At 38.2% G+C, this 26,226-nt stretch overlaps 3 protein-coding genes and 3 long non-coding RNA genes across 15 annotated transcripts; 4 read left to right on the forward strand and 2 right to left on the reverse strand.

The window, feature by feature from the left end:
• Window positions 1-200: 200 nt before the first annotated feature.
• LOC124348850 (tyrosine-protein kinase JAK2-like) lies at window positions 201-5,316 on the forward strand. The gene is made up of 17 exons (XM_046799191.1): window positions 201-1,116; window positions 1,191-1,447; window positions 1,515-1,580; window positions 1,654-1,883; window positions 1,946-2,121; window positions 2,270-2,347; window positions 2,415-2,621; window positions 2,684-2,805; window positions 2,871-3,024; window positions 3,088-3,235; window positions 3,294-3,389; window positions 3,457-3,527; window positions 3,594-3,746; window positions 3,817-3,957; window positions 4,019-4,186; window positions 4,250-4,422; window positions 4,487-5,316. The coding sequence occupies exons 1-17, from the start codon at window positions 397-399 to the stop codon at window positions 4,779-4,781; spliced, it is 3,255 nt and encodes a 1,084-aa protein (XP_046655147.1). The 5' UTR covers window positions 201-396; the 3' UTR covers window positions 4,782-5,316.
• Window positions 3,789-25,404, reverse strand: LOC124349151. Of its 2 annotated transcripts, XR_006920125.1 has the most exons (7): window positions 25,390-25,404; window positions 24,910-25,312; window positions 24,767-24,832; window positions 24,412-24,663; window positions 23,847-24,016; window positions 13,464-13,468; window positions 3,789-3,798 (listed from the first exon to the last, which is right to left on the reverse strand). It is a non-coding gene; the product is annotated as an uncharacterized LOC124349151 (long non-coding RNA). The 2 variants fall into 2 exon arrangements; XR_006920124.1 differs by lacking the exons at window positions 3,789-3,798; window positions 13,464-13,468 and having other exon boundaries at window positions 23,389-24,016.
• Window positions 5,956-11,963, forward strand: LOC124348979 (phosphatidylcholine:ceramide cholinephosphotransferase 2-like). 8 transcript variants are annotated; one of them, XM_046799421.1, is made up of 8 exons: window positions 5,956-6,088; window positions 9,576-9,674; window positions 9,791-9,857; window positions 9,933-10,224; window positions 10,298-10,508; window positions 10,577-10,749; window positions 10,842-11,119; window positions 11,195-11,963. In XM_046799421.1, the coding sequence occupies exons 2-8, from the start codon at window positions 9,577-9,579 to the stop codon at window positions 11,348-11,350; spliced, it is 1,275 nt and encodes a 424-aa protein (XP_046655377.1). In that variant the 5' UTR covers window positions 5,956-6,088; window position 9,576; the 3' UTR covers window positions 11,351-11,963. The 8 variants fall into 8 exon arrangements, with proteins under 8 accessions (XP_046655377.1, XP_046655370.1, XP_046655376.1 ...); XM_046799414.1 differs by lacking the exon at window positions 5,956-6,088 and adding an exon at window positions 6,979-7,193; XM_046799420.1 differs by lacking the exon at window positions 5,956-6,088 and adding an exon at window positions 7,368-7,388.
• LOC124349207 lies at window positions 14,170-14,801 on the forward strand. Its single transcript, XR_006920227.1, has 2 exons — window positions 14,170-14,223; window positions 14,295-14,801. It is a non-coding gene; the product is annotated as an uncharacterized LOC124349207 (long non-coding RNA).
• LOC124349119 (cohesin subunit SA-1-like) lies at window positions 17,054-18,277 on the forward strand. Its single transcript, XM_046799634.1, has 3 exons — window positions 17,054-17,069; window positions 17,162-17,509; window positions 17,887-18,277. The coding sequence occupies exons 2-3, from the start codon at window positions 17,164-17,166 to the stop codon at window positions 17,952-17,954; spliced, it is 414 nt and encodes a 137-aa protein (XP_046655590.1). The 5' UTR covers window positions 17,054-17,069; window positions 17,162-17,163; the 3' UTR covers window positions 17,955-18,277.
• LOC124349190 lies at window positions 18,251-20,042 on the reverse strand. Of its 2 annotated transcripts, XR_006920206.1 has the most exons (3): window positions 19,874-19,976; window positions 19,614-19,816; window positions 18,251-18,543 (listed from the first exon to the last, which is right to left on the reverse strand). It is a non-coding gene; the product is annotated as an uncharacterized LOC124349190 (long non-coding RNA). The 2 variants fall into 2 exon arrangements; XR_006920205.1 differs by having other exon boundaries at window positions 19,614-20,042.
• Window positions 25,405-26,226: the final 822 nt, after the last annotated feature.

Here is a 26,226-nt window from a genome sequence, read left to right on the forward strand (position 1 = left end):
AAGAAAGCGCGGGATAAGGGAAACCGACCATGCTGCCATCTAGCGGCCTTTGTTGTGATTCAAAATGGTGAAATTCGTTTTATAAATGAATAACAATAACAAATAATAATCTGGTAAGATATAAACATTTGTTGCTTAAATCTCTGCTTACAAAATAGAATAATAATTAATTATTACATTGTCACAATTCATTTAAACAGGACGGCAACGTATTTTGTGTGTTTACCTATATTCCCATCCCTTCTTACGTGATCGGAACAACCAAAACAGGTTTGACGTTTTGATTTTGATACCTTCAAGGTTACCCTTAGGCAGCTGTCACTCGATCACACTCGATGCATAAATGTGAGAGTTCAACCGGTTTTATCTTCAGTGAGTAAGCTCAGAGAGGATGACATGAGAATGTCGATTGTCGTAAAAATTATCGGTTCCAGCCCTGGTATTATTCCAATTGATGACGGATTGTCCTTTGAAGACGTTTGTATACAATGTTGTCGCGATTTGGGAATTTGCCCTGCTTCTCGGAACCTTTTTGCGCTCAGGAACGAGACTTCAAAACTCTACGTCAATCCTTCAGATCTCCTGAAAGATGGGGATGAGTCTTATGAGTTGAGGCTACGCTTTTGGCCCTCCCTTGTTAATTTATCTAAAATTGGGACAAAAGCACTAAACTACTTCTATCAACAAGTTCACGAGGAGTTTGTGGAGGGAAAGATTACAGCATTCAACAACAAAACAAACCAAAGTGTGGCATTGGGTTTAGCTGTAACCGCTATGTATTGCCATATGAAGGATTACGGTGTCAAAATGAGTGATGTCCTAACAAATTACAAAAAGTTTGTTCCTAAAATGGTCAGACGTAATTCAAATCTCAAGTACAGCACAGAATCCTTGAAGACCCGCTTGAATCAAGTAGTTCAGAATCCACCTGGTGAAACGTGGTTCTTCAAACAAGCGTTCCTGAAAACAATAGCTCAAACTGCTACTGACTATTCAGTTGAAAAATATCCTGTCAAAGTGGAAGAGGGGGAAGAACTAGTTGAATTTGATCTAATTATTCAACCCATGAGTAGTGAACATCCAGGAGTCAAGATGCAGTCATTCAAAAAGAAAATTGTAAGTTCTTGTTATTTTATATATTGAGTTGACAGTGTTCCAAGCTAACAATAAACACAATTTTTTTTTTATAGCTAAGTCAGTATGTGTGTTCAATCGAAGAAGTATGCTTCGTTTCCATCAGGAAAAGTGACAACCGTATGGAAATATCGCGAATCAACGGTGTACCTCAGTACTTTCTCATGGAAAGTGAAGAGTCTATGAAAAGTTGTGTCGGTGTCCTTAATGGCTATTATCGACTTATGGAAAAATGGACATTTGATTTGTGTGGCGAACTGGTGACCCCTTCTCTTGTCAAACTAAGAAGTCTTAAATGCCATGGTCCTGTTGGGTAAACATGAAATGGACCATAATTTTGGAACATATTAAATTACATAATATTTTTTGTGTAAATACAGAGATTCCTTTGCTTACGACAAACTAAGAGCCAAGCGTCAGAACAAACAAGGGTCCTACTTGTTACGGTCTGTTGTTTATATTTGGGTATATTTGTACTTATCTGAGTTTATTTAAATCGGAGCGTTTCAATTAATACAGGGAAAGTCATGTCAACTACGACGAACTTTATTTAGATGTTTGCCTGGAAGACGGACAGCCATCCACAACATTCTCAATCGTTAAATCAGTTGAGGGTACGTGGACTTTCGCTGGATTAGAATGTCAGCCGTGCAGCAACGTACGGGAATTGTTAGCACTTCAAGGCAATGAGAAGCGACTCGGAATTCCCGGATTCGAGCTGAAGGAATGTCTCCCGTCATCAGAGAATGGTATATTTCAAATTATTGTGTACTTTTGCACAATCAATTTTTATATCTACCTAAATATTTAGATGTCTCGGAACTTTTGCTTTGCCGCCAAAAACCTGTTGAATTGGAAATGACACTCAGCCAAAGCGCATTTCCCCAGTTACCAGTTTGCATTCCAACCCAGTCTATTCAGCTGTATGTAGGCGCCGGATTCCAGTGTGAATTTGATGGCCGCTTTACCACTGTTCACCGAGGAGTGGTTAGTGTAGTAATTTATTAATATAGTGTATTCCCGGACCTATTAAGTACGCCAGTAGGCTGGTAGTAGCAAGTTTTGGTCTGATTATTTAAGTTTTACTTTGTTTTTAATCAGTTTTTAAGTTCTACTTCTTGCTTTTTTTTTTCAGTGGCGCCGAACAACAGACGAACAAATCCAAATTGTGCACAAACTTCTTAGATCGGAATACCGGCAGTCTCACTACCAAGTTTGAATTTGATCTTCGTTGACAATTTTCACCAGATTTAACTAACGATTCGTCTTATTTTTTTAAGGCATTCCTGGAATCTGTACAGCGATCTATGTTTTGGCGATCAGAAACAATTGTTCATGTTTTTGGTATCGTCTTGGATGTTAATTTGAGAGTCATTATGGAGTATTTTCCGCAAGGCCCATTAGATCAGTATTTGAGAGAACATGACCTGCCCATCATCGATCTTGTGGAAGCAGCAACTAATCTTGCCAAAGCATTGTTTTATTTGGTATTAAAATATTCTGATGCCGCAATCCTTGTGGAAAACGATAATTTTTATTCCTACTCTAGGAAGAAAAAGGTTTTGTTCACGGTAAAGTCCGTTGCCGAAATTTAATGGTTGCGTCACACACTTCCAATTCGATCCGAGTCAAGTTAACAGATCCAGGAATTGTTGCGTATTCGGATGACGAGTATAATCCATTTGTTTTGCCTCCTCTATTTTAATATTCTAATAGAGCCATTATTCCGTGTTTAGGTTACCTTGGATACCGATTGAATTGTACGAATCATTGGAATTGGTTCATCGGAGGAGCACAGCTGACATATGGGCTTGCGGAACTTGCATGTGGGAGATCTTTTCATATGGAGAGAAACCCTGTTCTGGTTTCAGCAAGACAAAAATGATCCAAGTATTTATTTTTTTTCCATTTGAATAAAGCTGGTTTCGTTTACTAATTTGACAATTTCTCAAGGGTTTCTTGAGTGGCTGGAGGCCCCCGAGGCCTGAAAAGTGTTTAGGAGAAATCTATCATATCATGATTGGTACCTGGTATCCAGATGTTTCGCTCAGACCAAAAGCTCAATCCGTTATGCGAGACATTAACCAAATTCTTTACGAAGGTACGAAGATTACTACATAGATAACTGGCCTGCAGTAATATTTAATTTATATTATTAGTTTACAACTCGAGGCGTAGTAATGTATACGAACAAGTCCACGACCATCAGCTTTCGCTCAACGGAAGCTTGGCCTCTGGATTGACTGAGGCCACAAGTAATTATTTCAAAATAATCAATCAAACATTATTACATTGTGTAATGAATTTCGCTTTAATTTTCAGCCCTTAGAGCTCTTTCTGAAAATCATGATACGATTTCCTTCAACTCCCAGTTCGACGACCACAACTTTCAAGTATGTGAAATAATTCCAAAGATACCGTCGAGTTTGTAATTAATCTCATTCGATTTCCTTTATAAGGATACCCATGCTTCACTGAACTTTGTGCTTTCAAAATGGGAGCTAAACGGTGGTTCTTCATTGCAATTTGATGACGAAGGCACGTCAGAGTTGGCTGCGGAGATTTACCAACTGGAAAGGGAAAACTTAGAACTGGGAGCTGTACTCGGGAATGTAAGTTCATTTTCTCATAAGTCTCTTGTTCAGTTTCCTCGTGGTTAATTGACTTTTCATTATTTCTTAGGGTTATTACGGTGAAGTGCGCATGGGAGTGATCCGCCACAGAGACGGCACAGAGGAGACAGTTGCCGTCAAGAAACTCAAAAGCATGACGATGAATAATCCGGAGAGTGTTGATCTTAAACGTGAATGTGAAATCATGAAGGTAGTACTGTACATAAGTTTCTAACCTTGTCCGACTTTACAGCTTTTTATTTTGTTTACAGAGTCTCAACCACCCAAACATTGCCGAAATCAAAGCCATTGTCACCGAGCCCATAACAATGCTAGTGATGGAATACTTTCCGATGGGTAGTTTATTGTCCTATTTGCGCACTGAGAAGGAAATTATTACTGATCAGCAGCTAATGAAATTTGCAACTGACGTGGCCGAGGTATGGAATATTTGATTATTAAATCCTCCGACGAGTGATCAATAGATTTCACCAATGTTTCAGGGTATGGCATATCTGGGCGAAAATAATATTGTTCACCGTGATCTGGCTACCCGCAACATTTTAGTAGCTGCCGAAGATTTGGTAAAGATTTCCGATTTCGGTCTAGCCCGTCAAGTCGGATACAATGGTTACTATGCCGTTCGTGATTACGGCAAACAACTGCCCATACCTTGGTAATGATTTACGCTTTTAAATTATTTGCGGGAATGAATATTAATTGTATTTTCTATGTGACAGGTACGCACCGGAAAGTTTGCTCTGTTGGAAATTCTCCGTCCAGTCCGACGTATGGTCATTTGGTGTCACGCTCTACGAGATGTTTAGCAGAGGCGAGGAACCTAATATTATCATCGGCGATCATACGCTTTTGTTGAAGGCTTTGCAGCAAGGTAGGCGTTTACCTTGCCCTCCGGGATGTCCCCCTGTAATCTATCGAGACTTGATGAAACCATGTTGGGATGGTGAAGCCTCTCTCCGGCCATCTTTCAAAGTATTGCTTGATAAAATACGCTACGTCGCCAACCAACTGTGATATTTAAATCGATCGCCTTTTCACCTCCAGCTTGCAAAAAAAAACAAAAAATAGTTAAAAACTAATAAGCCAGGAAAAGTCAAAAGCTTTCACATACATTGGTTGAGCGATTTTAGTATTTTCTCAGCTTAAAATGAAATGCGCCTTACTTGATTATTTCATATTTACCAAAAGTTATTGTTTCCATTAACAAACACTATATAATGTATACCATAACAATTATCTTTACTTAAAAAAAAGTCATTCCGCTTTTCATTTTTTTTTTGTTGTTGCTACAAACGAATCGTATGTTATTGTTTTTCTAAAAAACTTAATTCCTTTTGTTGAATGATTTTAGATTTCTAATAACAAAATAGGGGTTGTTTACAGGGTAGTTTTAATCTATGTTTTTCAACTAATAACGCTCTTCCTCGTACAGGTTATGAGGAATCGTTGTAATGACTGTGAATTGTTCATTTCTTACCTATCACTTGATTCCGAAAGAAATTGTTTGTTCTAAGCCAATTAATTTTAATACAAGACCGCCAAAAATCAATATATCCTTGTTGTTCTCCGATGCGGTGTCACGCGATCCTTGTTCTAACCCAATACTACATTTCAAAATGTATCAAGTAAAGCTTCTGCTGCCGCCAGGAAACCAGTGTCTAATTCGTAACATTAAGAGTCAAATGCTATAGACTACTCGTCTGACCGACTTCCTACGTCTAGACATCACAAATAGCATCTATTACTCCGGAAAAGAAAACTTGCTTCGAAAGAAAGAAGATATATTAAAAATGAACCGCACCTGAAGGAAACCAAATTTTCAGCCCAAACGGAAGAAGGCGAGTGTAATGGCGTCATTTTGCCATTTCCCTTTAACCTAAGCGAAACTGTGACGACACACCAGTGGGAAACGGAAGAAAGAAACATTCAGGTAAGTTATTACTGCTGGTTTCTTTTCATCCAGTTACGTCATGTCTTTTTTTTTTAGCATTGCGTTGAATTTCGCAAGACTGAAACATTTCCCCGTTGCGCGTGATGACGCATGACGTGAAATGACGAAACTATAGACGGAACCGCCACGCTAAATTCTATTGATATTTGGCACGTGGTAACATTTAGATCTATCGTAGGACCTCGCGTTCAATATCAGAAGGCCTGCGAGCCGATTACAACTAATTGATTCCAGTAAAATTTTGTTCAAGGTTTTTCGTCACATTCAACAAGATATCGGAGTATTTTCAAGGGCGTTCAACTGCGTCGTTAATCGCTGATGAACAGCAATGGTCCGGATGGTTGCGTTTGACACATTTGCGCAGTACAGCGTGAGTTCCAATTACCACCAGTTTCACTATTCTTTTTTTGTACGGTTCAATACTGCATCGTACGACCCATTTTAAAAAATGTAGGTGTTGATTTACATTAAATTAGTATTCCATCAAGTTTGAGACAACTTCCGTTGTTTTTCCATATTTACAAATGTCGAACGACTGTGGGAACAATATGGAAAAGCCGAATGTCATTAAATGGAGTAATTTATTGACCGCAAACCGGCATATCCTTCTCGTCGGGTGATTATATGCCGAGTGTACATACAGACGTTAACGAGAGAAAGTTATAAGGGCCTCTGTACCCTGCTAAGTATACCCTGGAGCCAAATTCATTTCGAAAATGAAACATGCAATGAAAGCCCCTATTCGATATTGCTTACACATGCGAAGCGGTTTAATAGCAACTTATCTTAACGCTGATGTCATTTAATAAGGTCCAATGTCCTTGCCAATAATTCTAGGAAGCAATTAATCGATTATCGTTAATCAATATTGTTTTTTTTTTGCGGTCGTCTGCGGTACATTTTTATTATTTCGCTCCCGTCTGGATTTTCATTTGTTTGATGGCATGTGACTGCGGGGGAAAATCGACAAAAAAATAAATACGGAATGACTCACATGAGAATGAAAAAGACGACGGTCAATCAATGACGTGTAAATCGATCTTGGATTGAAATTTTATCCCCATCTATTTCTGTTATTGCCTTTTAGATTTTGTTTTTAGTTTTGTCGCCACGTCTGTTATTACGTTAGTTGGATAAATTAGATATTTTCCAATTAGTCTGTTGACGATGTTGTTATTTTTTTCTTCTATGGTCGCACCCCTGATGACATACCAATGAAATTTCAGATGACCAACGATCGAGTCAGAGTCGCCTCATAATAGAGTGAGTCACGAGATGAGAGGCGCCGGATGTGCGTGGATTTACCAACAACCCAGTAACCATTTTTATAATCTCAAAGCACGGAAGGAGAAGCGAGGCACGCGGTTTCCTCTCTCTCCCCCATTTCCTCTCTCTTCACATTGTATATTGGATCAAACAAAATCCGGTACCGTCAGCCGCCATTTGCCCGCATCCAGCCACATCCGCATATTTAAGTTAGTGCATTCGAGATTAGTATCGATTATTATTTTTCTTTTCTCCATCTTTTCTTTTCTCTCTTTTCTGTTTTGATTCTGTGTTGTTGGTTACGTGCATTTTCAAGTCTATATGCGCCTCGTCGAGATGAGGTAATTGCTATTCAGTACGTAGCGGTGAACGAGGCGTCGTCAACATTCCTAGCGGCACGTCTGGTGAGACTCATCTTTTCCTCGTTCTATACAACCGCCACGCTGCCGTTTTTTTAAAATTAAACATGCAGCCGAGCGTGATTCTTCCTCGCATTTACACTCTCGCTACGTGCTGGGTCCTAATCAAATTGAGAGAGGTTAAGAAGAACCTATGGATCACTTCCAATGGGTCAGTCTCTTGTCGGTCCGTCTAACCCTACGCTCTCAAATTTTATTTCTCCATTTTGCTGCTTTATTCTACTTTCTTTCAGCCAGAAGCGTGTTATTTTTTCAATTCAGTTAAACTTGGTAATTCGAACTTTATATTTTTTATTACGAAATGCGCAAGTTCCCGTGAAACGGGGATGATCTCATTGCTGGGTATTTCCACCACCCACGTAGGTGACGTTACATTAGTTTTAAAATTCGAGCGCTAGATGTCGCTGCTGTCGCTCGAGTTAAAAAATGCTATTTGAGTAGCAGTCGGCGCCATAGCTGCTCGTCAATTGTCGTCTGTACTCGTGTTAGAGCTGTGTTCGGCTGGTATATTATTTCAGTGTGTGCTAGTTTGATATTTGACTCTGGCGTTTAGTGAATTGTTTCGTTTTTTTGGCGGCCCCTTCCATTCGAAAATGGAATAGCTGCAAAACTTGAATCAACACTCGGGTACTCTCAGGTGAGCTTTCATATCTCTTTAAATGCGAGAGACCTGTGACAGGACTCTGGAGTCTCTGGGATTAGAATTTGGTTTGTGCTGAGTGTAATTGGTGTCGACTTTAAAAAAAGGAGAAAAAACAAACGAGTGAAATTGGAGCTTGGCTGTTGTATCCACTACCACCTCCTATTCTATAACCAGCGTTGATTTAAAATAGGCTCGTGCGTCATAGTTTTTTCCATGCTTTGTAGTAGTAGTAATAGTAGTCCAGTTGATTTCCTTTGGCGACTATAGTCACCTGCTCGAGGGGATTGACGGTGAATCTCCGCGTCCCTTGAGTGCACAAACCCCTTTTGAAAACAATACCGACAACTTATTGATTTATTACTAAAACAAGGGCGTCAACTTCAAGCCCTTGTAGTGTTTTTAAGTTTATTAGCAAAAAGCTGCTCTGGTAGAGTCGTAGTAAGAATATCCTTGAGATAACTACTAAGTGATAAATTCATTAACAACAAAATCTTAACTATTCTTGGTTTTCTAACGGGTTGTTTATATTCGGGGAAAAAACCGCCCTCCAATAATCACTTGTCAAAAAACCCACGACATCATAATAGAGCCCATCCGGTACACATTAGTCGTAAGATATTTGAAAGAAGAAAAAAAGAGAATACATAAACAAACTTTTTCATAGTAAATAAAAAGGGCTCGTGTGAATGGCGAAAGAACCGGTTTTCTCTTTGGCATTTTTGGTTGAAGTATGTCACAGATCGCCAGAGGGTAGGACAAAAAACCCCACAACAGTTGTGTGTGTACCAACTGGCCCTCCCTTCCAGCACCTTTTGGAACATTGGTGGAGTACGTCGTCTCAGTAGACAATTCGACGTCGGTGGGAACACAACAGTCGCCCGAGTTGCATTTGTCCGTGCAGCTGTCGGCTAGATTCGGGCAACTGGTTGGTTGTAGCCAATCGATTGCGTTGGCTGGCCAGCTAGACACACATTGTGTGTATAAAAGAAAATATTTACGCCGTCCAGACCAAACTATAGTGTGATGTGTGTGAGCCGTGGGGCAGCGATGCGCACGGCGTCCTTGAGTCCGGTGCACCTGTACTCAACCAAACGGTCATCGGCTACAGTGTTTTCTTTCCTTTAAAGAAGAAAAGGAGAGTCTTTGACACAAATTCCTCCGCTTTTTTTTTTACGTTTTTGGCTTGTTAAAAAGACTCCACATGACCCCCTCTCTGCTTAAGAGAGTTTAGGTTGTTTGCTTATTTTTTCTTTTTTAGTTTCACTATCAAACTGGCAGTGACACGGGAACGTTATCTCTATAGCTGATTTTAGTGATTGTACTATCAATTATGGATCTCTCTCCGCGTCGCAGATCATCCATTGCAGGCACTGTTGTTGATAATAATCGGTATAGTCACGTTGTATGTGTGCGCTTTGTACTTCCTCGTTTTATTACTTAAGTGTAGTAACAAATGTATAAAATTTCCTGGTTTAGCCGAGTTCTTATTTTTATAACTAATGCAATTTTTTTGTTATCATTGTACGTAGGATGGTGTTGGAATCCAAGAGCATTTCCTATGGTACTCTGGACGACATTGCGCAGAACCCACCGCCACCTACTCATTCAGCATTCCTTCACGTGACTCAGTATGTATCCAACTAAATTTGATTGGATTGTGGAAATGACATTGTTGTCAATTTTTTTTTTGCCGAGCGAGTGAGCATTTTCGTCTTGTTAACCCCGAAACATCTTTTCTTGGCAGATTGATCAGCCAAGCGGCAGACACTAGCCTCAATCTACGACGGACTCCTTCAAGTGAAATGACCCAGGTATAAAAGAAATAAAAAGTCTTGAAAACCGGTCAATCAGAATTTTTTCCAATTCACGTTTGATTAAATTCACAGGACCTGTATCAGAGGCAACCGCTATTGTCATCTAAAAATGAAGGCTGGGACGATTGTAGCTCGTCTGAACCGTCTACTTTATACGAATCGAGAGGCTCGTCTAACGGGAGTCGCAGCAGTGGCTCGGTCACTATCAACGGATTGAATAAAAGTATTACCAGCAATGGCAGTTGTAGCAGCAGCAGCAGCAACAACGGAACGAAACCTGAAAATGGCATCATCCGCATCGACGTGCCTGCACCACACAGAGACGAACCTAAATTCCCACGCGAGTACTTTAAAACGCTTATCGGTATGCAACATTCATAACACGACTTTTCGATTACTGTTTCGCAAGTATTAAACATTGGATTCGCTTCTTTCAGCATTCTTGTTCTGCCTTTTCAATTGGTTCTTGACAACCATTTCGCTGGCGTTGGTTCACGAGCGAGTACCTGACCGGACGCATTACGGCCCACTTCCTGACGTGTTTCTTGACAATGTACCGGCCGCCGATTGGGCCCTTGATGTATCGGAGATACTCATAATCATCTCAACTACATCGTGCATGATCTTGCTCTTTTTTCATAAATACAGGTAAATGAATTCCACAATCAACAAGTTGAAAGTTGTAAAATGTTTTTAAACGAACATTTTTCTTACAGATCAATCGTTATGCGGAGGGTGTTTTTCCTTTTGGGTGTATTGTACATGATGCGAGCATTCACCATGTATGCCACAGTTATGCCTGTTGCCTCCAGGACTTATTACTGTTCTCCAAAGTCCAATCACACGGGAGCTGCTGTTATAACCTTGCGAGCGATCCGGATTCTCGTTGGTAAACTCATCTTTCGTTTTTTAAGTTCAATCAATGATTCGAAATGTAACGTCTGACTTTGTTGTTTGGTTGCGTGTCTGCCGTTTTAAAAGGAATGGGCTTATCGATCAACGGTCAGCACGTTTACTGTGGCGATTACATCTACAGTGGCCATACCGTGATTCTAACTGTGTCGTCGCTGCTTATTCAAGAGTATACCCCGAGGAAATGGCGGCCGTTGCATTGGCTCTCGTGGCTAGTCACCTGTCTGGGCGTTGTCTTTGTTATGGTCGCTCACGGACACTACACTGTGGATGTCCTCATTGCCTACTACGTCACCACTCGCGTTTTCTGGATGTATCACACCATGGCCAGCAATACCATCTTGAAGGTTGGTGAAATCTTGCAAATAAAAACCCACAAATTTTCCCTTTTTTATATTTCCAACATCTTTTTTTTTTCACAGCAAAACGGACCGTCCAATTACTTGTCGAAGTTATGGTGGTATTGCATCTTCACCTATTTCGAGCGTAACGTGGGTGGTGTTGTCCCAAGACGTTACGAATGGCCGCTGCCTTGGCCTCGCCATTTTCTCTCCAAATACCCGGATCGTAATAGCTAGTGCCGTCTTTTAAGCGAAGAAGATCGGCGTCAAAGCCATACAAAACTCTTCCGTTCAGTTCAGTTGCCTTGCTGTGTGTGCATTCACCTAGTGGAGCGAAAGTGTTAGTATCTATACGGACGAGAAGACGGTGTAATTGGAAACTTTGGCCAAGAATAGCAACGCGAACATGTTGGGTTCCTAAAGAGTCATTTGCCTAAACATGTTCATAATTATATCAGTGGCAAGAATGCGCGTTTTCTTTGTTCCCCTGGAAAGGCGAAGCGCTCATCCCATATGAAAAGTTGAATTCGGTCTGAACAATCAAGGAAAAAAATTTAGAATGTTTGGGAAACACTATGTAAAACATTATTGCGCTTGAAATTTGTTTCTTTAGATTTTGTTTTCGCGGCCCTTTCATTTTAGAAATTAAAGCGCTGCGTATTTTGTGCCTCATGATTTCATTGTGTCCATACTAAACAAAATGTCCAGGTTGGTCATCATCATTATTCTACGGAAATTTCTTATCCTTTCGAAAATTATCTCGTGTGTTTGTTCGTTCGATCATTAAGTATGTCATTTAAATGTATACAGAATTATGAATATATTATTCAGTCATGTGGAAAACAGAAAACATTTGAAGACTGAAATATCGTTCGTTGTTCATCTTTTCATGGTTCTATTTGCAATCAGAATGTGTATAAATATGATGTGGGTTGTAAATTGATCAAGTGGTGAACTAAACGAAGCTATCATCAGCTTAACAAAACTAGTCATGTTTGAACACAATATCCTGAAGGGAATGATAAAAGAGATGACGTAAACATGTTTTCATATCTAGCGATTTAGCCCAAGGTACAAATCTCTATCGATCGACAGGGAAAAGTAGAAGAACATTTTTTTCGAAAGCTGTACAAAATATATTAGTCGACTGCTTCATCTATTAAACGTATTTTCGGAATCGTTTTTAAACTTAATATTTATTGGGAACTTGAAATTGATGAAACGTTGACGGTTTAACTACCAGAATAATAGTGGTTCATTATTATAGAGAGAGTAGTCCACTTCCACTATGACCGTTAAGAAATTGCTGTTTTCTCACATCCATTTGTACATTTTTTTAAAATTCTATTATTTTATAAAATTGATTCAACAGTGGTTTCGTAATTTCGTTGTGCAAAATCAAAAACAGGTACTTTATTTTTCCAATCAACCTCTTCCTGACATCTATTGAGCGAAAGAAAAACTAGGGAAAGAATACGAGCAATAGGTGGCGCTTTTCAAAATAAAATCTGTTTTCTTTTAAAATTAAGTCAATTGGTGTCAATTGCATGGTCAAATGTCAGTTATGGGCTTATGGGTTATGGTGGTTTGCTGTCAAAAGTTAAGCTATCTTTTCTTCGAAAATTACCAATGAATTCATAGGTAAACTCGAGTGATTTCGTCTGTAATAACTTGTCTGATGTGTTCTATTCCGTGTGTTGGATAACCTTAACGTTTTTCATCAACTCACAGTCAGAGTAAACGTGAAAGTCGTGCAACCTACCGTCAACTTTTTTTTCAAACTCATTGTATTCTTCTTTTTTGTGACATCATTGTCGCTTTGTGAAGTTGACATTTTCTCTTCTTTGATGATAGATTCAATTTTCTGCAATTCTTCAGCATCGCCGGGATGATTTTGACATGTAACACCACTGACGGTGCCATTTGCATCGCCCTGCTTTCAATAAAGCGATATTGCTTCGGAGTTCGGACCTAGATTGTATTTGTGAACAGCTCACGACATTAAAAGGTAAGACAACTATCCCCTAGTTTAAATCTCTTGGGTTTTTTTTTGAATATTTTTCCATGTCCCGCTATCAAGCCATTTATTTTATACTCCCGAATCAACCTTTCTTCCCCCTAATTTCTTTTCGCAATAAGTAAAATAAGAAATAGGAACAAGGTATTGTACTTTGTAAGATGGGCAACAGGATGTAAATTCAAATATTTCTTCGTGTGAAGAATGATATATATGATAAACTTGATTGGAAAGCAACTATTAAATAACGTGTCATGTTTAATATTAGCGGCGATTAGCGGAACAGAGCATCTTAGATTCATGATCCAATATGGTGAGTTTACCGTTAACCACATATTCTGCTAGCCTTAATTTTGGGGGCTGTTTGTTGGGCTGTTTGCCTCATTTGATAATCTGATGAAGAATATTGGATAATTTAGCCAAAACCGCTAATAAGCAACTAAAATAACCCTCTTGCTCAACTTAACATTAAACTATGCATTTAATTAATTTAATTAAAGAATTAAGAAAATAAAAGAATAAAAAACTTTTCACAGTTCAATTTTACATAAGACGCCCAAATTTTGCTCACCGAGTTTTCCCAATTCATCCTTGATTAAGAGAGTAAAGAGACCAACGAATGTTGTTACACTACTATCCATTGCAATTAGAATTTAACGAAGTAGATGCTTGTGGCTAATTTATTTGCTCAAAACTCAAAAGTTTGTCTTTGGGCACGCAAACTGTAGTCACTGTAAAACAAAATGGGCGTATCCCCTTTTCGTGAAAAACAAACTTTATTTTGTAGTGCGGGTGGAATAAATAAACTTTTAGATTAAAATATCTCTAGTTGTCATCAAATTAACAAGTTTAAGGAAAGGAATAAATTTGGACAAAAAAAGAGCAGTTTTTCACGTTTAGTTTAGACACGCTAATCTGCATTCGTTGAGCGAGTCGAAATTGTTGACATTTCCAGCACCTCCACCGTAGACAAAAGACTTGCACGACCTGCTGGATGGATCGTAATAATATCGAACCCAATACGCTCTGCCGATACCTTTCGATAATGGAAGGAAACATCCGCTGGCAGCACGTGAAACTCGGTTCTCTGCATGTGAAAATATATTTCATTAATTGATGCAATCTACGAGATACTAATTATGACTAATTATTTATTTCAATTAGGTAAATTTGAAGGAACTTACGTGGTGCGGCCGAGACCAAAGAAGCGATGCACGCCACCAAGACGAAGAAGAATAGTGATCTAATAGCCAGCATTTTAAGTAAGATTCGGTAAGATTCTCTTCGCTGATTTTCTCGCTGTTGTGTTCCGTTATCGACTGGTGTGGAAGTGAGACGAATGCCGGTGGTTTATAAGGCCGCTCGATTCGTTGATCTCTGCTGCTGTTGCTTTGATCGACGCTTGCCCGGAGAAGAAGAGAAAGTGACGACGGCGAATAAGAGAAGAAAAACGACAGCGGATAAAATCTAGAGGAAAAGGAACGACCTTGATCACGCTGACGTCATGCAGAAAAACTCAATTTCATAAATGGAATTTTTGAATGCATATCTGCAGGCTCCTGAACAATCCTACCTTAATGTAAGCGAGCTTAGTTCAGTAAAGTAGTAACCTATATATTGTCCAACGGTCTGATCATTCCGGTTTACGAAATAATTAAGAGACCCACGAAACTTTATTTTTCTGTGTTAACTCGTCATATTTCTGATCGAACTAAAGACCGCAACGAAAACGTGATTTTAGCCACGTTTTTTTTTTTATCTTGGCTAGTTCTCTATAAGTAATTGGCGGGGTTATTCCCCTCAATTGTTCTAGTTCTAAATTTGGGAGTGAAGTTTCTCACATTCAAGGGAAATCTGTTGACGTCAGTTACGGTCCGCATGCAAAAATCGTGTTGGGAAATCCCGGTATCCCCGGTATCCGTTATATCCGGTATCCCGGTATCCCCCTGGAAACCCACAGTAGCTATACGTATTAAAAGAATAGCAAGAAGGTAGTTAAAAAAAATAATTTCTATGACATTGGATTTTCCTTTTTTGGCAAGTTCAACAATCTCTTGTAGACATGGCTGGGGATTTTTGGTACACATTTTAGAGTGTAACTGGGAATCTTTTGGCCCTGTTATCGCTTTGCTTGTAAAATTAAAAAACACCCGTGTGGCGTGTTGAAAAAGTGAAAATTAAATCAAAGTATCCTCATTTGATGGCCGCACTCTCTAGTCAAGACACGAGAGGTGTTGGCGATTTTCATGATAGAGGCCTTTATAGTAATTGGACGCTTAACAGAAAGGAAGATGAGATTAGAAGTGAGATTAGGTGAAGCAAGGAATCAAACACTCGTCATTTTGGTGATCTGGGGTACTATTGTACTAGCGATAGTTATATCCAATGGTTAAATAAGATGCAGTATTAAACGAGTCGCAATATCTTCTTTTCCAATATTCCTATCTAAACAACGTTGTCCTCCTAAAACTGGAAATCAACAGCATCCAAATTTTATACCTTCACAGCAAACCTAAATTTATTTTTAGACAAATATCAGAAAAACGTTCAAAGCAAGCAGGTTGGTCTCTCGCGCGCAGCGCCTCAGCAACTTAAAGGTTAAATTTTTCATTGAATCTGAGGTAAAATCACAATCAAGTAACAATTCAAATAAATTATTAAACACAAATACTTAATAGTTGCATGAACACGGAGCATATTTGGTCGACTCCTTAATCGACTCAAATGAAATGATGAAAGACTGGGAGTGCATGACGGATTTGTTAATTGAAGAACCTGGGCCAGACGAAGAGCCTTTCGACGATCAGCAGGCAACAGTTTTGATCGAGTTGATGACATGCAGAATTAAACAAGTTGCGACTGGAGAACCACCTGCAGGTCGAGGGTCTATGAGAAAGGTAACCGATTAATTATTTTTAATGTGCTTATCATGTAAACATACAACATGTAGTAGTGGAGATTTTCATATAAATTATTATTATTACAGATTCCTACCGTCAAAGAAACCAAACAAACCCAAGGTCACCGTGTACGACTTACTAAACATTTCATACCAACTCTTCCTCTGTTACTCGGGAAATATATGACTGATCCCGAACAAGTTGCAAACCTCTTGTCAATCCCTCAATACTTTAATATGGAAATCTATACTACCTCACGTCAAGAGAAGGTGAGTTCGTTCAATTTATGATATTGTTTACAAAAGGCTGAGATACTTTACTTCTCAAATTACAGAGTCTAGATTCGTTATTGCGCTTGATCCAGAATATAGTAGAAAGACACACCACAACAGAAGTGCTGGAAGGCTGCGCTAAATCGTAACAATTAAGAGATCATTTGGACGCCTACATGTCTTTGATGACTGAGCTAATCACTTCGAACGTTGCTGATTTTAGAGAAGAGGTTGGTATTGTAAGTGTAAAAATTCTTGTCATTTCACGCGTATTCTTAATTTTTGTTTTTTAGGCATACGTGTCTGTAGGGGATTTGCTTATATGTTTTAGCAAGCGACTAAAAGACAATCCTGAGTTAAAACCGCTTGTTTACGAGCCTGATCGTGACCTACAACAAATTCTGGAAAACTTCATTCAGACGTATGTGTTTGTTGAAGAAGAAGAATAAGATGTAGATGACGAAGGCGACGAACATAAAAAAATTCAAAAATTGCACAATCGCCGGAACTATTTATCGGTTTTCTGCAAACTTGTAGCTTGCAACGTCTTGCCTGTAAAAGCTGCGGCAGGTGTTATTAAACACTTTGTCAAGTATTACGATGATTACGGTGACATCATTAAGACATTATTGGGAAAAACTCGAAACATCAACAAAATTACCAGTGCGAAAACTATGGTTCATAGTCTCTCATTGCTGTTTCACGATCTAACAAGGGATGGTGGAAGTCGTATTGATCGGCAGTCAGAAGAATTTTTTAGTGTCAAGGTATGAAACAAATTTAAACTTTACTGACAGCATTACTTTTCACGCAAATATTTATAATGAAATAATAATAATTGTAATAAATTTGTCCGTAGGAATGTCATTTGGACTCGATATGGTGAAAAATCGCGAAGCTATCACCGCCCTTCATAGAGATGGAATTATTTTTGCCACAAATCCACTCGAGAATCGAAATAATCCTATTGGCCCTCCTCCTAATTTAGGGTTTCTTGAAATTTGTGGCGAGTTTTCAAACAAACTGCTAAAACAAGACAAAAAGGTGGTTTTACAGTTTTTGGACCGAATGCTGACCATGGGAAGGCTTTCACCTCGTCGAGAATGGGAACCTCTCTTGTTCTACCGGAATTCCTTGGTTCATGGCGAAACTGATCCATCTCCGCATTCTGTCAGGAGCGCTAACAGACGACGTCATCGCGATACAGGTATTTTATGGAATTTCTTAGAAGCTTTCTCTTGTGCATAATGGCAATTTCCAATTAACCTTCGTTCTATCATGTACAATTTTCAGTTTGTATTTTCTAAATTGACGATAGAGTTGGCGTAATTACTTACGTTGTCGTCATATTCTTTGTAGTTTTGTTCCGTTCCTAAGGTTCATTACCTTATTGTTAATGTGGAATAAATGCTTTTTTCACTTAATTGCCATCCTTATAAACCCTACAACAGAACCTAATTCTTGGAATATAGCGGGAATTCAGGGTCAAATATGATGAATATTTCATAGTTGACCGTTGCGTCTCATCTGTTTGTGGTAACCGCATGTAATTTATTTACTTACAAGATTACAATTTGTTCGCAGGTGGAGACGACGGTGAAATCGCTGATAACGATGATGGATCAGATCAGGATTTTGCCGAGTGCGGGTAATATTACCCGGTTTGACTTCAGCATTTGAGTTGTGAATGAATGAAGTGAATTCAAAGTAACATAACATGTACGTGAAAAAGTTTCAATTCATTTTTTGATAAATTTCCAGTGTTAACGCATCTTATTTGCGATGATTCTAGGAAATGTTAGTTTTTATTAACGTTTGGTGAGGTGCTTTGTTATTTATCCTTTTGGCTACTAAACTGCGACACTTAAATTTCCATTTTAACAATGGATCCTGCTGTTAGATTACGTACGATCGCACTTGTTGGATTCTCTAGGATAAATAAACACAGTTGACAGTTGTGACGGTTGTGAATTGATTGCTGTCTCGTTTGTCTGCTAAATTAAAAAACAAACAAAATGTGTTCATTCAAAAAGAAAGATTTATCACAGGTTAGGTAAAGTGCAGAATGAAAGGAATAAAGCTAAAAGGGTGATACAGGTGATTATTAAAACAATCAGATGCCCAGTCCCTAATGTGTGAGGATCGCATGAGCCTGGAACATGCTGTTGTTGTGAGACAGGGTAGTGTTTCACCATCCATTGTGATTGATCTTACATTTGCCGTTGCCTTGTAGTATGTAACCTAGTAGAATGCCACAGTGAATAGAAACACATTCTGAATAACGGCAGGTTTACCTTACCCACATAGCACACTTCATCCGTCGGATGTCCGAATGAGAGCCGCATATCCGATTGACAGCCATGTCCCGTACGGGATGTTAAATGAATGTCCAATGGCTATACGTATTGGTTGTCCCTGGGATGAGCAAAAACAACATCCTATTGACATCCATAATACATCCAAGTATAGATATCACGTAAAGTAATTTTCTTTTAAGACGTTGAATTTTTACTTGTTTAAAAAAAAATATCAGCCGCAAAGGCGCGATTTTAAAAATTCCTTTAGGTAGAAAAATTGATTTCGAAATTTTGTTTGCCTTCAGACATGATATGGATGAGAAGAAACTTTATTTTTTAAAATAAAGTTAAAAATAACATTAAATTTGCGTAATCGGGTTGTTTTTTAAAATGAGTTCATAAACGAAATAAGTTTAACATACAAATTTCAGGCAATAAAGATATCACATCAGACACGTTAGTTTAACTGATTCCGTAAACGTTTCATTGTTGAAATTTAAAAAAGAATTATTCGGATTCTCATGAATATGTGCCTTTATTGCGAACGAAGGCTGATTTCAAAGACTTATAAGAATATTTCCCTAGACTGAGTTAGTTTCGATATCTTATCAATAGCTTGTCGGTAAAGCGCTGGGATTCCACCCAGTCGATCCGGGTTCGAATCCCGGTAGAGTCAAATCTTCTATCAGGGAAAATAGCTTTCCAGTAAGAAGTTAGATATGGAATAAAGAAGGAAATATAAAAGAAATGTAAGAGGAAGTGTTAGAGACAGGAAATAAATATTTATTTCTAAACGCGAAATCAAAGCCCAGGAACGTCATATTAATATCCGGAATAATGAACCTGGGATGTCCGTCGGCGCCGATTTGGGTAGGTCTTCTAACGTTTTTCCGACCTCTAAACGCCCTCCTGTGCGGATGTCTGGCGGTCCAGTGGATGTTCGACGGATGTTTTGAATGTCCGAGTACGACGTCTGTCGAACATCCGTGGGACTGCCCTGTGTTATGTGGGTACCAACTAGGTGTTTTTCCTTTCAGCAATCCACTGTCCAAGCACTGTTGCCTAGGTGCTGAAACGTCGGGAATCACTTGCAGACAAGGTACATGAACGAATATCACCGCCTCGAGTGCCTTTTCCTCAGTGTAGAAGTTGAACTGGCGTCTATTATTATCACCTTGAGGATTTCGTCTGTTGTAATGTGTGATGCTGCGTGGTGGCTGTTTGGTGAAATTTGACAGGGTGAATATTACGTGAGTATGAAAATTATTTGTTACCTTTGTTTGTTAGTTCTTTCAATTTAGTGTCACCGAGCTAGAGCGGACATTGTTTTCATGTTACTTTTTTTAAACGTTTCTTCTTTCTGACGTTAGATAGCATGGTCTTTGATAATTTTTTACCTGTCAGAATCTTACTTTGCACCTCTCTGAAGAAATTTCTCGCTACTACTACAAAGAAATTTTTTGTGATAACTGTCAGTTTCTATTTCAGCAACAAAGCTCACTTGTTAGATTTTTAATAATGTGTTTTTTTTTCTACTTCCGGTTTTCTAATTTCAGTCAGTAATTCAGTAAATATTCATTCGACGCCCAAAATAACCACATATTCGTGATCCTCGTCAAATTTGCGGTTAAGTTCATGTTTTTTTTTTGTACGTTTTCGTACTTCCGGTTTTGAGAATTTTCCTGAAGGAAAATTCTTTTTCAATTCTTCTTCAGGAAAATTCTCGATTTTGGCCAAATTCTGGATTTCGTTTAAATTACATCTAATCGACCCCAAATTTCACGCAGATCACGAATATTTGGTTTATTTGGTAGGCAACTCAATGGTTGAGGCGCTATCGCTTACTTCCGGTATACTTCTGGAAAATTTGCATAAAACTAGCAAGTGAGCTTTGTTCTCTGCATAATTCTAAAGACTCCTTGCCAGCTAAAGCAAACAGAAAAGGTCTTTTTGATTTACTTTTGTGACTTTTGTGACTATCTAAAGCCGGTCCTGTAGATAGTGAGTTTTGGACGTGTCTAATAGATGGCGTGAAGGAATATGTGTTGTCAAATGACTTAGGGCGGCTCGTCTAAATCTATCTTCAGCTACAGCTATTTTCTTCGAAAGTTACAAATGGACACATAGGCTAATTCGAGTAATTTTGTTTGTAACTTGTCGGTGATGTGTTCTATTCCGTGTACATGTTGGATAACCTTAGTGTTTCTCACCAACTTACAGGAGTCAGCCCACATAACACAGGGCAGTCCCACGGATGTTCGACAGACGTCGTACTCGGACATTCAAAACATCCGTCGAACATCCACTGGACCGCCAGACATCCGCACAGGAGGGCGTTTAGAGGTCGGAAAAACGTTAGAAGACCTACCCAAATCGGCGCCGACGGACATCCCAGGTTCATTATTCCGGATATTAATATGACGTTCCTGGGCTTTGATTTCGCGTTTAGAAATAAATATTTATTTCCTGTCTCTAACACTTCCTCTTACATTTCTTTTATATTTCCTTCTTTATTCCATATCTAACTTCTTACTGGAAAGCTATTTTCCCTGATAGAAGATTTGACTCTACCGGGATTCGAACCCGGATCGACTGGGTGGAATCCCAGCGCTTTACCGACAAGCTATTGATAAGATATCGAAACTAACTCAGTCTAGGGAAATATTCTTATAAGTCTTTGAAATCAGCCTTCGTTCGCAATAAAGGCACATATTCATGAGAATCCGAATAATTCTTTTTTAAATTTCAACAATGAAACGTTTACGGAATCAGTTAAACTAACGTGTCTGATGTGATATCTTTATTGCCTGAAATTTGTATGTTAAACTTATTTCGTTTATGAACTCATTTTAAAAAACAACCCGATTACGCAAATTTAATGTTATTTTTAACTTTATTTTAAAAAATAAAGTTTCTTCTCATCCATATCATGTCTGAAGGCAAACAAAATTTCGAAATCAATTTTTCTACCTAAAGGAATTTTTAAAATCGCGCCTTTGCGGCTGATATTTTTTTTTAAACAAGTAAAAATTCAACGTCTTAAAAGAAAATTACTTTACGTGATATCTATACTTGGATGTATTATGGATGTCAATAGGATGTTGTTTTTGCTCATCCCAGGGACAACCAATACGTATAGCCATTGGACATTCATTTAACATCCCGTACGGGACATGGCTGTCAATCGGATATGCGGCTCTCATTCGGACATCCGACGGATGAAGTGTGCTATGTGGGAGGAGGAAACGTAGCCTACCGTTGACTATTTGGTTCAAAATTTGCCATCGAAATGGCACAGGTAACTACCAACACTAGCTTTATTACAGTATTGTTGAAACATACAATCTTCTCATCTTTTATTAGGATTCATTATAATTATCTGCTGTAAGAATTGGACTTGCTAGATCACCAACCCCATCACGGACAATTCTCTCATTCCATCTTCTAGAGAACCTTGGCTAACTGTTTGGTGGTTCCAAGTGTAAGTTCACTTATCATGTCAATGAACTTTCTTTGTTGTAGTCTAATATGTATTCAAAGTATTGATCTGCACTCACGTCTATGGTTATACGATGATTTCAACTGCAGTATATTGATTACTGTTTAATTATTCTTTTACATAGTTTATTTTCAGAGTTGTCAAGCACATTGATGACACAAATTATTAACAAGGTGACTTAATTTTCTTATTTTTTATTTACAGGTTTGAAACTATAGGTTTCTAAATTTGCATGACGCTTAAGTAAAGTCATGTTGAAGAAAAAGGACTGACTGACAGTCAACAATGTACACTACCTTGTTTGTTAACCTGTTGGCTGCTTCCCTTGAATCTCCCTTTTTACTTTATTAAGCTTGATTTGAGGTATTGCTTTCTGTTCTCTGTTGCTCAAATATTGTTGAAAATTATTCTCAAACTAATAAATGTTCATTCTGTCTACAGAAAAACTCCTTCGCTACTTATCATGGACTTCATCCATTGGTGATGCTATAATTCAAGAGAATTGCTGTCATTCAAGACTGAAAAATTGTGTAGTTGTTAGATAAAACAAGTGCATGTCTGGGCTCCCTTCTTTCTTTGGCCCCGTTTCCCTAACTAACCACTAACCAACGCCTGCCGGTGGTCACTCACCCGCTGTGAAACCAGGAGGAGGGGAGGGCTCTGGTCGAACGGGGCCTTGGAAGGCGCATGATCCGACGAAAAATTTTAGAGGGTCATGAGTCTAACCCGGAAGCCTATTATGACTAATCGCTCCCCAGTAAAACTTGCCTCGCACTCTTCTCTCCTCTTCCATTTCCAGGTAATCTCCCTGGATCTACGCCGACACTGCATGTGCGAGTTTTAGCAAGCAATCCGCCACCCAATTTGACAAAAAGTGATAGTTTGTTTTCACGGAAATTTCGTCAGACGGTTACAAAATTTCTAATTCAACAATCTGATGTAGGAATTTGCATCTAGTCTACTGGTGCAAATTGCGATTCTGTAAGCCTGATTAATTTAGGTGATGTGTTAAAAGCAATTGTGGGTTTTTTAACACATCTCCTAAATAATCAAGCTTAAAGAATCGCAATTTGCACCAGTAGACTATATGCAAATTTCTACATCAGATTGTTGAATTACAAATTATGTAACCGTCTGACGAAATTTCCGTGAAAACAAAAGTTTATCACTTTTTGTCAAATTGGGTGGCGGATTGCTTGCTAAAAAGCCTCGCACAAAAAAAATTGTCTCGAACCGGACGCTTTGTTTAATGAATTATTTATTTTGTAAGTGTTCCAGAAAAAAATGAGGTTACATATTACATATATAGTTTATTTATTTAACAATTACGTTTACATGTTATAGATATTTGACATTTGTGGGGAAATGGGGGTTTGAGGAATGGATGTTGGTGGAAGTTATGGGGTTTGAGGAATAGATGTTGTTATATGGGTAGGTATATGGATGTGATAGACAAAGGATTTTATGTTTGCCTTATTAAAACAAGCCACAACTTCTAGTTAATGAAAATCAATTGCACCCCTACCCCCAATCTCCTCCTCGCTGGTTTCCCAATCGCGAAGGCATGTTTATTATTTGATCAACGTAAAAATTCCCCGTATTACTATTTTTTTCATTCTCAACATATAAACGGTTAACTTCATAGACGCAAATAGCAATTAAACAAAATACTGGATGTAACTAGCACAACACTAGCGATTCAACACCAAGGAACTTGTCTGTTCCTTTTCAATATATAAACGGTTGACTGCATAGACACAAATAACAATTAAAACTGGATGTAACTTTTGAGCACAACACCAGCAGTCCGGCACCAAGGAACAGCAACAGCATAACTCGATGCAAAAATCTTTCACCAGTATAGGCTGCAACAACATGCCATACTGGACAGCAACATCACTGCTACATAAACATAAACCTATATGACCAAAATGAAATTAATGTTTGAGCAATGGAAATTTTGTATAAAACAAAAAAAAATCACTACAAATGGAGTTCACCCAAATATTCTATGGCAAAACTATTTGATAACTATAGTTTAAACAAAAATTTACATGAAACTAGATTACTCATTTAATTCGTTTGAAATTTGTAGTGCTCTGCAGCGAAACAAAAACATTCTGCTACAGTATCTGCCTATCTTGTTAACCAATTCCCCTTAAACAATCCATTTAACTCAATTTACATATGATCAAAGGAAAGAGCTGTTGACATGAGGAAATCCCAAAATGTTAAAATTAAACAATGTAAGCAATTCTAGTAGTCCAAGCCTGATACTTCCCAAGTTAGAACCTATAATTTTTATCAAATTACCATTTCAAGGAGTCTTCTTGCAGTTCTACTAGATGTCCAACTTTCGGCAACCACAATGCAGCATGATCCAGCGTCAACTCAGATATGGCTGATCCCAGAAGACTTGAAGCATGGAACTCTCCCACACTCCAGGACAACATCAGCACCAAAGACTGCATGCAACAGCTCAATTTAATCACACCTTTCACTGGATGACTGCAACCAATCCATGTGCAAATTAGACTGCAACAAAGAAGCGCAGACTTCACCTGGCTATCAAAAAACAAAGTCAAGTTACTATCAAGGAACAGAATCTCATGTGACATAACAAAACGACAGAAGTATGAAATTAAACTATACAATCTCTCAGAATTACCTTGATAAATCTTACAAAGGAATTTGTAGTTGTCAAGTTTTCCAACTTGAAAATAACAATCCATTCCTGTATTAAATGGGAAAAAAAAAAACATTTTTAAATTAAGTAACAGAATAATTAAACAGTTTTAAGTATATACTCACGTAATATTTTTCTCGCCAAAATCATCATCTCGTCCAAGGAAACGCCATCACACATCACGAACAGCCAAATATCTAAAGGGTGACACTCCGTGCTATTTTGAGAGCAGGGTAGTAGAAGCCGATTGGGTAGTCGAATGATGCTGGCCGCCTAGATGATGTCCATATAGGCCGCATCTTCTCGGTCATTATCTAAATGGCTAAATCAAGAAACAAAATGTTAACAAAATTTAAATTCAATGACATGACAATGAAGTTACACAGGTAACACTAATCAGCTTTCCTAAGCAATCCAGAAGATGGAATGAGTACGATGACAAAACGAATGATCCGCATTGTACGTGTGGTCATTGCCTTATTTTGGAGGGATAACCAGATGCCCCACGTTTGGTCTTACAGGCAACATCTATATAAGAAACCAAACAATCATTAAAATGCTATTAGTATGACAACTTCTCAAAATTCAATGTAAACACAACTTACAATGATGATAGCATGATCACAATATTTAACCTCTTTTTTTGTTGTTAACAAATGAGGGGTCGCCATAATTCGTCATCGTCATCGTCATCGTCATCGTCTTTTAGGGACTAAACTGCGGAATGTGTTGTGGAAATCATGAATCGGCCACCAGAGGGAGCCGCTTGACTTCTACTTGGCATTTCGAACAACCACTACAGTTTTTTGTGGTTCGAACATGGTAGTACAAATATCTTTGAATGTCTAGCTCTAGCGTAATGCTAATGCAATTGGTGTAATGCATTAAATACTTAAAACTATATATTGACATTATGACTTATGAGTGCGATGATGTGATCCGTTCAAGATAAAATACGTGGTGCTTAGTTATTATATTTTCATGTCACCTCTGGAAAATTATCTCTTTAATTTGATAGGAGAATACCTTGAATTTATATACGACTATATATTTATATATAACATTATATTGTTACATTATATGTTAAAATATATATAATTATATGCAATATTATATAACCGCATATAATAATATTTGATATCACATGTTTTCATGGACGTGACCGTTCTACGTGCATATACGACTTTATATATTTATATATAACATTATATATTAAAATATATATAATTATATGCAATAATATATAACCGCATATAATCATATTTAATATCACATGCTTTGATGGACTTGACCGTTCTATGTGCTTCCGTATCTTGTGTACCCTCTTATATAAACGTATACACATGTATATGACCCTATTTTATTTGCGAAATCCTAATTATAATTAAATTCTCAGAGGTTCTGATTGAAGCGTGGTTTTCTAACTTGTTAAAGGATGCTAG

This window comes from Daphnia pulicaria, chromosome 7 (assembly GCF_021234035.1).
Source record: "Daphnia pulicaria isolate SC F1-1A chromosome 7, SC_F0-13Bv2, whole genome shotgun sequence".
NCBI lineage: Eukaryota > Metazoa > Arthropoda > Branchiopoda > Diplostraca > Daphniidae > Daphnia > Daphnia pulicaria.

What these genes read in the sequence shown, in the direction of transcription:
- LOC124348850 (XM_046799191.1), top strand. Translation starts at nt 397, where the DNA reads ATGAGAATGTCGATTGTCGTAAAAATTATCGGTTCCAGCCCTGGTATT. An exon ending in TCTCCCGTCATCAGAGAATG is followed by an intron (nt 1,884 to 1,945) that starts GTATATTTCAAA and finishes CTAAATATTTAG; the next exon opens with ATGTCTCGGAACTTTTGCTT. An exon ending in ACCGGCAGTCTCACTACCAA is followed by an intron (nt 2,348 to 2,414) that starts GTTTGAATTTGA and finishes TATTTTTTTAAG; the next exon opens with GCATTCCTGGAATCTGTACA.
- LOC124348979 (XM_046799414.1), top strand. Translation starts at nt 6,994, where the DNA reads ATGAGAGGCGCCGGATGTGCGTGGATTTACCAACAACCCAGTAACCAT. An exon ending in CTTCAAGTGAAATGACCCAG is followed by an intron (nt 9,858 to 9,932) that starts GTATAAAAGAAA and finishes TTAAATTCACAG; the next exon opens with GACCTGTATCAGAGGCAACC. An exon ending in CTCTTTTTTCATAAATACAG is followed by an intron (nt 10,509 to 10,576) that starts GTAAATGAATTC and finishes TTTTTCTTACAG; the next exon opens with ATCAATCGTTATGCGGAGGG.
- LOC124349119 (XM_046799634.1), top strand. Translation starts at nt 17,164, where the DNA reads ATGTCATTTGGACTCGATATGGTGAAAAATCGCGAAGCTATCACCGCC. An exon ending in ACGACGTCATCGCGATACAG is followed by an intron (nt 17,510 to 17,886) that starts GTATTTTATGGA and finishes ATTTGTTCGCAG; the next exon opens with GTGGAGACGACGGTGAAATC.